At 36.5% G+C, this 13,414-nt stretch overlaps 1 protein-coding gene across 1 annotated transcript in view; it reads right to left on the reverse strand.

Moving 5' to 3' along the window:
- Positions 1-13,414, reverse strand: part of LOC127855015 (elongator complex protein 2-like) — a 37,267-nt gene that overhangs the window by 12,536 nt on the left and 11,317 nt on the right. The window contains 10 exon segments of the mRNA XM_052390313.1: positions 2,018-2,148; positions 2,341-2,695; positions 3,996-4,151; positions 6,030-6,152; positions 8,581-8,601; positions 8,603-8,682; positions 10,281-10,376; positions 10,751-10,921; positions 12,883-12,949; positions 13,177-13,253. Coding sequence (XP_052246273.1) covers positions 2,018-2,148; positions 2,341-2,695; positions 3,996-4,151; positions 6,030-6,152; positions 8,581-8,601; positions 8,603-8,682; positions 10,281-10,376; positions 10,751-10,921; positions 12,883-12,949; positions 13,177-13,253 — 1,277 coding nt within the window.

Raw genomic sequence — 13,414 nt, forward strand, 5'->3', positions numbered from 1 at the left:
CAATTTCTCAGTAAAAGCTCATGTGATCTTTACCTTTGTACATGCCAACTCAAAACCATACAGCTTCTTTTTTTAATCTTTTGTAACAATTACACCTATTTGCATTATGATAGGACAAAAGGTTTTTAAAAAAAGTGCAACAATAATTTCCTGTTTAAAATCCCTGTGACCTTGGCCTTTGACCAATCAGGTGTCTTCCCTTTAACCAAGCATCCGCAATATCAATTTGTAAGGTTGTAGGTCAAAGTGTTCTCAAGATATTGCGACAAACCACAGCTCCAAGGACCACCATACCTACTGACCAAAAGACATTTGCTAAGGAACATATCAACCCTTCTGCTTGGGTCATAATAAAATAATTATAGAATGGAATATGTATTGATAAACATGTCAAAATTGTAAAACTTGAACAATTCAAAAGGTAGTCAGCACACAAATAGAGGCACCATTAGAACATCAACTTTTCAGAGACATGTAAGTTTTCACATGATAAGAATCAATCAAAAGATAATGACACACTGCAAAATGCTTTGGGTATTGATAATCGGTGGTAAAGAGAAGTCAATCTAACAACGTGACAGGTTCTCAATTTTTAAATTTTCCTAACATAGTTTTCAGACAGAAATGGCAGTTTGGAGAAACAAGAGAGCCTGAAATGCCCAAAGTCGCTCACTTGAGATACAAAGGAACTGACCTGTTATGTGAAGCCCAATATGTCATTAAAACAAGCAAATTCTTTTAATTGATATCCCCTGCCAATATGCTTCTTGACACAAAAGTGTTATATTTGACACTCAAAAAAGCATTTTTTTCAATATACAAAGGGCCATAACTCCGTTATTATCAGATGGTGTACAATGCCATTTTGCGTGCATCATCCTCTTTTCCATATATATACTCATACCAAGTTTCAATGAAATCCGCCAAAGCACTTCCAAGATATGGCTCTCGACACACAAAAAAAGCATTTTTTCAAGAAACAATGGGCCAGGCCATAACTCCGTTATTAACAGATGGTGTACAATGCCATTTTGCGTGCATCATCCTCTTATCCATATATATACTCATACTAAGTTTCAATGAAATCCGCCAAAGCACTTCCAAGATATGGCTCCGGACAGATGGAAAGACGGAAGAAAGAAAGACGGACGGACGGATGGACAACGCCAAAACAATATCCCTCCGCCTATGGCGTGGGATAACAAGTGTTCTGACCAAGTTTCATGAAGAATGAACTATAAATGTTAATTTTAGAATGCTAATTGTTCAAGCAACTGGAACCATTTTCGAACTCATCCAAGATATCATTAGGACAAAATGTCTGACCAAGTTTCATGATGATCGGACAATAAATGTGGCCTCTAGAGTGTTAAAAAAGCAAATGTTGACCCCGCACTATGTATGATGGATATTGTCTTGATACAACTTCTGACTAAGTTTGGTAAAGATCAGATGAAAACTACTTCAATTAGAGAGTGGACACCATGCTTAATCCTTGAAATGCACTAAGTGACCCCGTGACCTAGTTTTTGACTCGGCATGACCCATATTTGAACTTGACCTAGATATTGTCTAGATACAATTTCTGACCAAGTTTGGTAAAGATCGGATGAAAACTATTTGAATTAGAGAACGGACACAAAAAGTGTGACAGACTGACGCACAGTGCGAAAACTATATACCCCCTTTTCTTCAAAAGGGGGCATAAAAATGCCATTGCCCCCTGGCGGCTATTTTTTCAACCAACCAGCATCATTTTAAAACTCGTTCAAGATATTATTAATATGAATCTTCTGACCAAATTTCATAAAGATTGGAAATAAATGTGGCCTCTAAAGAGTTAACAAGGCAAATGTTGACACCGCACAACGGACAATGGATAACAGACGACGGACTAGAGACGATCACAAAAGCTCACTATGAGCATGTTGTGCTCAGGTGAGCTAAAAACAACACTACCTAAGATGCAATGAAGAAATTTAGAAAAAAATCATGTTTATATAGTACATAATATTACCTTGCAAGCACTAGCAAGTATTTTCCCATCAGGGTCACAATCTAGTGCAAATATTTCATATCCGTGTCCATAGAGTTTCTGTACCTCCGGCCAGAGAGTATTCTGCAGTAGGTGCTCTTCACTGGGAGGTGCTGAAAGTACATTTAATTTCATGAATCACTAGAAATTTATCACATTGATCTGCCCCTCAGAGGAACGGGGGGGGGGGGGGGTAATTTTTTTAACATCTTCTCCATATTCCAACTTAAAATCATTTCAATTTATTTGTGTGATTTTCTACAAAAATGAAAAGCCACAAAACAACCGCAGTTCTCTCCACTTACCAGTCAGCGTCACATTAGTGAAGACATTGTCAGCGTACTGTTCATTTTCTCCTGGCTTAATCTCAAGATCTGCCATCATGTCTAGAACTCCACCAGTAAAAATTGCTTTATTTGACAACCCTAATGCTGGCACACTCGCACCCACTGGGCGTGTTTTAGAGTCCTGAGAAGTCTTCTCCTTTTGCATATCTATAGCACACAAGTTACAAAAATTCTCAACAAAGTTATCAGGCGCATCGAAAACTCTGACCACTTTTTCGTTGCCACCAGAGGTGTATTGATACCGATTCACCATGGCAATGCAGTTCAATTCGTAACCATGGATTTGGGGTCTGGCTATCTCATACCATAAAACCTGCAATACAATCAACAAGACCAGTAAATAATATGCTAACCTATGCAATTTAACCAACTACATAAGTATTAGCAATTCCACTGTTGATATGGCTAAACTAGACCTAATTGCCATGTTATTCCGCCTACAGTTATTTTCATAAAATTGGATGGGTAGGGATGACCTTTGACCTTGAAGGATGATCTTGACCTTGACCTTTCATCACAAAATGTACAGCTCTATGAGATACACATGCATGCCAAATATCAAGTTGCTATCTTCAATATTGCAAAAGTTATGACCAATTTAAAATTTTCGGATGGACGGACAGAAGCCATATATTTGACCTTTGACCTTGAAGGATGACCTTGACATTTCACCACTAAAAATGTGCAGCTCCATGATATACACATGCATGCCAAATATCAAGTTGCTATCTTCAATATTGCAAAAGTTATAACCAATATAAGTTTTCTGATGCACGGACAGACTGACGGACGGACTGATAGACAGTAAAAAACTACATGCCACCCTTCCGGGGCATAAAAATTGAGATCCTTCAAGTGCCATTACTAATCATTCCTGGATTAAGAACTTGGTCTCTACAGGTTTGATGGTTGGATAAAAATTTAATAAATGTGCAAGAATGGACATGGTTAAAAATGCTAAATAATTCAGGCCCAGAACTCAACAATTGCTACATTTTTTTGCTGTTAATGTACCATGGATGGCAATAATGCTACTAAACATTTTAATGGAATTCTGTGTAATTGAAAGAACAAATATTTGAAACATTTTTACCAGATTTAACATACAATAAACCTTTTTGCCTAATTAATATTTCAATTAATTAACTCAAAAGTTTTATTTCTCATGTCCTTTTTAAATAGTAGCTGTGTTGCTGGTATACATGTTAGGGATAGAAACTAACTTTATAATTGTGTACTTTGGTATTGCCGCTATTGAATTATGAGCCCACAACCAAGTGTGTGTGGTGTGTATCTAATACCTTCTTGTATAAAATAATTTATTATAGAACAAACATTGCTGGCATGATGCACTTTCAAACCATATTTTGTATCAAGAGACTGAATTAAATGATTTCATTTGTCTAAAAAAAATGAATATAATTATAGAGCAACAGTGCCTAATTTTATTCAATGATAAAATACAATACATTATTTTTAGGTATTTGTAAAGCGAGACTACACACTTTTGAAATGCGCTGGCCAAAAGCCAAACAAGACGTACTTTCTATCCTTACATTTCAAAGTTGTCTTGATTCATCTAAATTACTTCCATTGTTGCTCCTAAGGCTTACCTCCCTTGTTGTTGAGACCCAAGGGGCATGTAACCTCACTGTTTCGTCCAGACTGCAGGACAGTAAAAAGTTGCCTCCCCTTCGGTCCCACACCATGTCCTCCACCGAGTCAAAATGGCCACTCACTGTAACCACGTGCTGCCAGTTAGCCTTGTCCTAGAATATCAAATATTAAAACCTAGCTCTGTGAAAAGGGGTTGATTGCATATGTGTAAAGTGATGTCCCAGATAACCGTCTTTATCCTAATAAATGCTCCCGCCCAAATAAACGCTGCCCCTATCGTATAATAAAATGAAGGAGTGATCAAAATAATAGCGCCTCCATTTCGCTGCTGCTAAGGGGTAAAGTAATCGCATTTTATTGACGAAAATTCTTTTTTTTTTATCAACAGTGTTATTGGCAAGAACCTTATAGAAATAAAACTTTAATAATAATAACATATATATTTGAAACATATAGATGTTAGGATTAAACTCCAACATGCAGGCTATTTTATTATTCAATATTGTATAGGTCTTTTCAGTTTTAAATGTCAAATTCATGTGAAGATTTTTTTTGACACACATTCAAAATACGGATCTACCCAGGTTGTTCAATATGCAGTACGCTTGGCCGAAGCACAGGGCTTACATTTATACATACCGGGTAGATTGCTACGTCACTTTGTTTAGACACAATGCAGGGCTTAACTTAGTAAAAATTAAATTTAGGATTATTAATTGTGTTGCTATAGTTGTTGACATTGGGGACATTCCTCAGCCGCTTTATAGTTCAAATATTAGCGACTCCCCTGGATGTGCGTTTTATGTGTGAATACAATCCTTATTATCTGCATATCTTCTCCTGATTAATCTTATTGCAAGGCCCAATTCAACCAGAAAATATTTTGGTCTGGTTTATAATGTATCTACCGTAACCATAAACCTTCACTAATAAACACTGTTTCTATCTCGGCGACGCGTACTGTTACAGTTTTCACTACGGTCATATCGACAACGACCCTTTCATCTCGCATGATAATAGGGTGCAGTATTCTGGTAAACTAATTGTGATATGTTTACGATTGTTCAATGAACTTTTCGCAAATACCCGTAAACACATTTTAGGTGTTGGCTCATATACCTAAAGGGGGGTGAAATAAACGCGCCCCTTTGTGATTTGCATCGCGCTCGGGCACGTTAATTAGGATAAAGACGGTAGCCTGTGCAGTCGGGGTGTTAAAGTTTGATTAAAATGTAAAAAACTTATTGTAATCATAACGTAAAAAGCTCAATCTATCTCAAATGAGAGACTTGACAAGTAATTACTTGCCAATCTAGGATTCAGTTGATCACGGGTTTCTGTGCAGTATTAAACAAATGTCCCATGGTTGCATTATCCACTTTATTAACTTTAAAGCATTGCAAAACAGATCAGCTACCAAAAGGTATGGCTACAGATTTGTTTATTGGTTGATTTGATTGCAGCAGGATTGATATCAAAAGTGCTGTCAAGTTTTCTCAGTTGTTTTTTTTTCCATTTTTTTCGACAGTTTTTCACACTTTTCCTGGGTGAGTTGGTTACCACTATTAAGTGCATATAGCTTGTAACTGATAACTAAGCAACTTAAATCAGAGGTAGGGAATGGATGTTAAGAGGATTTAATGAACAATCCCCATACAAGTTATGTGGCCAGGCCAAGGGTCAAACCCCTGTTTCTCAGATTTGTAGTCCAGGGCTAGGGGCTGTTACAATAAACCATGTTTCATTTAAAAAAACCTATGATGATAGGATAAAACTGAGGAAATACAATAAATACAATAAAACAAGAAATGCACAATTGCATAGAAAGCATAAGCTTAATTGAAACGCTCTCGAGTCTGTTTCCTGAAACCAGTACTTGGTGTCAATAGGCGAGATCTAAAGAATGCTCCAACCCGTGACCTCTCAGTCGCTAGGCGGACAACATATACATTATGCCACGGCTAATTAAATGCAACCATGTATTTATTCTTTCTACGCAAGCTTGATCATGAGATAAAAGTGCTCTGTACCTGGTTGTATGTCCAGTGATGGAAGGCCCCCTGGTATCCATGAGCCAGAATGGAGTCTCCGCGTGGTCCAAACATGCCTCCATACAGACCAAGGGTATTACCACCCACCTCACCCACTCGCATCTAAATTAAACAATATTCAATTAGTTCTTATACACGTGTTAGCTATACCGTACAAACATACAAACCATTTATGGCAAAATTATGAAAATATACCACCAGACAGGTACATGTATATACATTATTGCTTAACTTTTAAATTGCAAAGTACATGTGACAATTGAGAAAAAGCTCGAGGCTTATGGTATGTCTCGCTTCTCTTCCACTTGCATCTGACAACTTGAGAGTTGAAATGACTACTGGACATCAAACTCACTGTCCACTATTGAGTCCACAAAACCTTGAGTGACTTTAAAGCCGAATGCATAGGTCCTGACCAGACTGTGCTTTTGTGCAGGCTGGTCTTGAGCAACACTGGCCATATATGGCATAAGACCCATTTTCCTATGATGTTGCTTGCATATTGGGACATAAGAAGGCATGATCCAGTTAGAAGAATTTATTAAATGTTTACAGTGTTCCACTTATCATAATCTTATCCAGGATTGGTCATTCTAAAGTGATAACATCTAAATGCAAGACGTGAATCAAGAAACTACTTGAATGCTTATATATGATTACAATTACGACTAGAACTGTCACTGTAAGGCCTGAAATTACAAGAGGGTATTTCACTGCACATTCCCTTAATGAGATTCACCTTCCTTCAAGTTGATTGCATTTAAGTCTGAAAGATATGCTCCAGACAAAGTCATGTACAAAAACCAACAAAGGGCTATCACTCTGAAATATCACTCTGAAATATGGAAGCAAGAGTTGAAGTTCTTGTGCACTTCACTTCCCTTCAATAAGATCTACCCACCTATTAAGTTTCAAGTGCACACATCTTTTAATTATTGAGAAACGCTTTTGACAATTTTACTTTATAAATAAACAAAGGGAACCACAAGTGACATACATTTTGCAATTTCTAACATATGATGCTAAAAATTGCACATGTACGACTCTATCATGGTCAAACAATGCTGTTTTATTTTTTTGCGTTGAAACGTGTAGAATGCCTTAGGACAAGTTTTTATATTTAGACAGAAAGATCGATTGATGAACTGCCTGACGTACAGATATTTATTAAGATTTCTGTATACTTATACTACAAACTCGGTATAATAACAAATGTAACAAGAGGGCCTGAAAGGCCCAAGGTATCCCCCGCAACATATGCTTTGTTTGAGGGTGGGTGCAAATTGGACGGATGAACATAATGATAGATGGACGGACAGGAGGACAATACACAAAACTAAGGCAAAGGAAGGTTCTTAAGCCTTCACAATTTATTTAGGTGAATTAATAAGTCGTGTGTTTTCCACAAAAACATTCAATGTTTATATACACTCAATTTTCAGAGTGTTGCAGAGTGTACACAATATCTGTTATGTTAAAAAAGATATGGCTCCGGATACAAAAGTGCCTATAGTAAAAAGCATTTTTTCAAGATACAAAGGGCCATAACTCTGGTTTTAACAGATGGTGTACAATACCATTTGGCGTGAATCATCCTCTTATGCTTATATATACTCATACGAAGTTTCAATGAAATATGCCAAAGCACTTACAAGATATGGCTCCGGACACAAAAGTGACGGACGGACGGACAGCCGAACGGACAGCCGGACAACACCAAAACAATATCCCTCCGCCTCTGGCAGGGCTATATACTCATACCAAGTTTCAAAGAAATCCGCCAAAGCACTTCCAAGATATGGCTCCGGACACAAAAGTGCCTATAGTAAAAAGCATTTTTTCAAGATACAAAGGGCCATAACTCTGTTTTTAACAGATGGTATACAATGCCATTTGGCATGCATCATCCTCTTATGCATATATATACTCATACTAAGTTTCAATGAAATCCGCCAAAGCACTTCCAAGATATGGCTCCGGACACAAAAGTGCCTATAGTAAAAAGCATTTTTTCAAGATACAAAGGGCCATAACTCTGTTTTTAACAGATGGTGTACAATGCCATTTGGCGTGCATCATCCTCTTATGCATATATATACTCATACCAAGTTTCAATGAAATCCGCCAAAGCACTTCCAAGATATGGCTCCGGATACAAAAGAACCTATAGTTAAAAGCATTTTTTCAAGATACAAAGGGCCATAACTCTGTTTTTAACAGATGGTGTACAATGCCATTTGGTGTGCATCATCCTCTTATGCATATATATACTCATACGAAGTTTCAATGAAATCGGCAAAAGCACTTCCAAGATATGGCTCCGGACACAAAAGTGCCGGACGGACAACGCCAAAACAATATCCCTCCGCCTCTGGCAGGGGATAATAAGTTTAAAAAACACTACATTTTGTTTTACATTTCATAGTGTGAATTTTTGCAGCTCTTCATGAGGAAAAACTCTCAAATTCACCGGTACCTCAACCATTCCAAAAAACAGTTACAAACAGCATCAAAACAACAGAAAGCGTACCTGTTCTGTCCAGACCCCTGTACTCTGTCTCTGGTCGCCAAAGAATCATGGTCTTATCCATGGAGACAGACAGCAGAGACAGGTCCTGGTGCCGCACACCATCTGTGGGACATGGCATAAAGTGGTACTGTAGAAATGCTAAGGGGTGTCATAGAATTGAAGTAAAAATTTGTAGTTATGAACATTGACTGCAGATATGTACACCCAGTTTAATAGATGTGTATAGATAAATAATCAAATACAGAATTTTTTATTTGTAAATTGGAAACCAAATCCATGGCAGTAAAACACATATTAATAGGTAACTACACAAATGTAGGGATTTTTTTCATAATTAGAAACAATATCCAAAGCATAACTATGATTAAGTCATCTATTTGAGTAAAGCTATAACTCTTCTTCAATCTTATTTACCAACATGGCAGACATTGGTTTCTATCTCAATTAGTTCATTGAACAAACCTTCTTAATGTCCCCTTGATATTTAGTAAAATATGCCAAATATATCAAGTGTATTGAACATACATTTTTGTGTAAATTTTATACAGCCAACTGTTTATATTACCTTAAACCTGTGAGTAAATAAATCAAGTCAATCTAAGCATAGATATTAATCAAGTCAGTCAAGCATAACAAATTATATTATCACAGTCACTGGGAAATAGATGTAAAAGCAATTTTAAAATTAATGGGAAACTTATAACTTGTTGTTTGACATCTGTATGCAGCACACAAAAAACAATCATCATTTCTTTAAAGATATGTTTCTACAAAAGCGTAATAACAGAATAATATGTAATAACTCTAAGTTTGTCTGCCAGGTTTTATCACCTTTATCTGCTTGTAAAAACACATGATCGAAGACTGTCACCAGATAAGCGCAACACAATAAATGGCATGTGGTAAAATAGCATTCTAAAATAAACTTTCTAAACATTTAGAGTAATTAATTATGGACAAAAAACTGCATGTGTCTGAAAATTTAAAGTGTCTGAAGACGGACAGTATCCACATCCAGCCAACATATGTAAAACATAAGCTGTATTTTGGTAAGAAAACAGGGCTCTGACTTTAGGCCATTGTCAGTTTGACACTTTATTGTAACAGTTGATATTGAAAATAGGTTGAAAAACATTTAAATGCAACATAATTTTATTTTTTGCAATACAAACAATACATATCTATTTGGATGACGATAGTCATCATAACTTGCTCCGGGAAGTGCTTCCTATAGATCATCAAGGTTTGTGTGTGCACATACTTGTCATAATTTCTGTGTTTTTAAATTAATTTATTTCATGAACAATCCCTTAAAAAGCATTCCAAACAAAATCACACAAATGCTTCCTATGCCCCAAAATTAGAAATTGATCCCGTTGTTCTGCTTGATTACCATGTTTGAAATAAAATATGTTTCCTACTCGGATTGCTGTGCAAAAAAAAAATTGTTATGTGTTGATCTATTGCTTAGCTCCAAACTATGCAAGCCAGCCTGCATTTGACACATTATTAAGCACATGTTGGTATTATTGATCCATCGACATGCCAAGTGGAAAACTATGCTGATATAAATTCTGGAATCATAATTTATAAAGTTAACACTAATAAATTTTGTTCATTTATTTTTAGAACTCAAAATGATCATTCCAATTAATTTCATTAATTTGCTCTCATGTGATCAAGTGAAACCCAGTGTTTACCTCGGACAGTACTTGGTTTCCAACATACGGAGTAGATCCAGTTTTCATGTCCACTAAGTACTGTCTCCAGACTTACTGCGTACGCCCGCACATCACCTGCAACATAACCATTGTGACAGCATGGGCGATGGCAAACAATCTGTGATTTAAAGATCTCTATTATACATAAAAATACTTAAATATCTTTATATGACTCTTCAAATTTTTTTACTGGCTATACAGTGTTGTAAAAAAAGTATAAAATAAACAATAGGAATAATATTTATCATTAAAAAAGTTATTATCATAATTATCAGTGATTATTGTAAAAAGGGCCAATGTTTATTTAATGTAATTATTGTTGTATTTTTGTTTGATATCAAACCAACTGTTCTATGATTTTCAGAATGATCAAACAAGGCAAACTGCCATTTACCCTTGCAGCCACTGGTGTTTTTAACAAATAAAACCAGACAATTTTTTTAACCAACCTTTAATTTTATATGAGAAAGTAGTTTCTCTCATCTGTATATCTTGGTCCGGGGGCAAGTCCATGACAGAGCCACTCCTGGACCCCACTGACTGCCCCACCCTGGGGGAGAGGCGCCACACCCGAATCAGGAAGTCTTGGGAGGCACTTGCCAACAACAGGTCACCCCCGTCTGAAACAAATAACTGGGTGTTGTAAAGGGGCTGAATCTAGGCCAAGACGCCTAATTAGAAATTATAGTTCAGCTGCAATAGTTTTCATGCTTATCTACCTTTAATTGAAGCAAATATGATACAAGTTGGAGAAAAATGATAAAAGTAGAGCAAAAATGACCCTAGTTAGAAGAAATTGCTTCTTTAATCCCAACAATATTGTGTAAAAAAATACTTTGGAGCAAATTAAATAGAATTTTTGATTACAGAAAAATAATATATTTCAACAGATTTGTAAGAAAGTTGAGTATAACAAAAGCTCCATTGTAAATAAAGTATTTTTTACAATTAGTTTGGATTTAGTCCCAATGGTTTTCTTATATGAACTGCTTCATGCGAAAAAGGGTCTTATGCCATATTCATGCAGTCTGGAGCTACCATGTCCACTATACAGTTGCTTTACATTTTGTGGTTTGATTAGCAGACAGGGTAGCTTCTGACTGTGCAGATGTGCAAGCTGGTCTGCAGCTATGCTGGCCCCATATGGCAGAAGTCCCATTTTCGAATGATGCGGGTCATATTTGATCTTGAATTGGGTCCTTGACCTTTTACCTGCTCTTTCTGTGAAGCACTGCACTTCAGAATGCTTTTAACATCTGCTAATTATTTGATTATCTTAGGTTTGCTCAAAACTATCTTTTAACTTTTGACCTGTCGATTATGCAAAGGAGTTTCAAAATCAACCCTTGCTGGAAAAAGAAAAGCTCAGAACAAAGTGTAAGGGGCTTATTTTTAATAATATTTCACTTGATCTGTGATCTTCAATGTGAACCAAGGAGCCAGATTTGTTGCATGTGGCACTCCGGTTAAAGTTCTGGGAGCTGTTTAATAAACGATATATATGACTAGTTGTAAATTACGATTTACATAAATAACGATGTTTAAGTGAAATCGCGTTTCATGTAAGCAAATGGTAAATGAAGATTACATAAATTTCATACAAACAGCAGACTGATCGTATACAAATAATAAATATTGATGAAAGGGCCTCCATGTTCAGACCTTTCTATGACCTTTTACCTTGAGTTGTGACCTTGACCTAAGACCAAGAGACCATAATCATGTGGGTATAATATATTGTATATTGCTTAAGAAATAATCGACGGGTAACCGTTGGTTATTGCGGTAATAACTAACGGTATGGAGTTCCGATGCGTATGAATTAAACCACGAGGGTGTAGCCCGAGTGGTTTGATAACAAGCATCGGAACGACATACCGTTGGTTATTACCGCAATAACCAACGCTTACACGACGATTATTTCGATTCTATCACGATTTATTAATAAGTTAACCAAGATTTACAGGTTATAAATGAGAACTATAGTAACCGAACGTCCTCCACTTTTCTGCGAAAACGTGACGTCACCACAACAATGATAACCAAATGACGTCGTCCTCATTCATTAACAGTGTGCGGACAATCAAAGTGACGTCATACTTATCTCCGTTGGTATATCGGGGTAATAACCCACGGTCGTTTTCCTTCTTGGTATATAGAAAACATGTTACGTGCCTTGGTAGGAATGGTCATTAGACACCCATCCTTTCTTGAAAACAGTATTCTCTTGACCAAGTGATAAGGGTTGATTTCTTTAAATTTAGATTAAACTGTAACCTTAACTTTGGACCTAATGACACAATGCTTGCTCATGACACTCAGAACACGAAATTAAAGGGCGGTTGCTGACAATACAGTATGCACACATACTTGTTAAGTTGAATGTTACCAGAAAGTTCAATTGAATTGATGCAAGAAGTCACTGATAAACATACTCAAGACAAGAATTTATGACTAAATGATGGACACAGGCAAAGACAAAGCTTTTACTTTAATTATGCTGAACTTCAAGGAGCATAATCAACTGAAAATAAATACTTAGTCACTCCACTTAGGAGACAATATATGGTGTGGCACAAACCATCCTGGGCGAAGTCAACAGCTCGAACCCAGTCCTCGTGGCCTGGCAGGGTTATCACAGGAACAAACTGAAACACATATGTGATAAAGTGAACCACATTAAATCCAAAACACAAAGTAAAACCTTGCATTTTATACCAATTAATTACGACCAGTTAAGGGATACTTTATACATTTGTATGATTCACACGTGCTCCAAAATAATAACAAATATAGTAGACTTATTAGTACATGTGATCATATTTGTTTTTTAACAAACTTGTGTCCTGTTATTACTTATTTTTGTTTGCCCTACCTCCATGTCATCATGTGCTTCTTGCTCCATGTAAATATGAACTTTCATGTCATCACTTGCTGCAGCAAGCATCATTGCTGCAAAAATGAACAAGCCCTTTCCGTATAACAGTATATCGTCGCTGTCGTTCTCAAACCTCGTAGCTACAAAATGCCAACTTTTCAGGAGAGAAAAAAAAAACGACAATCCGTCCTGATAGGAAACCTCATAGTTGCAAATATTTTTTTTTATAAAAACG

Source organism: Dreissena polymorpha, chromosome 13 (genome assembly GCF_020536995.1).
Source record: "Dreissena polymorpha isolate Duluth1 chromosome 13, UMN_Dpol_1.0, whole genome shotgun sequence".
NCBI lineage: Eukaryota > Metazoa > Mollusca > Bivalvia > Myida > Dreissenidae > Dreissena > Dreissena polymorpha.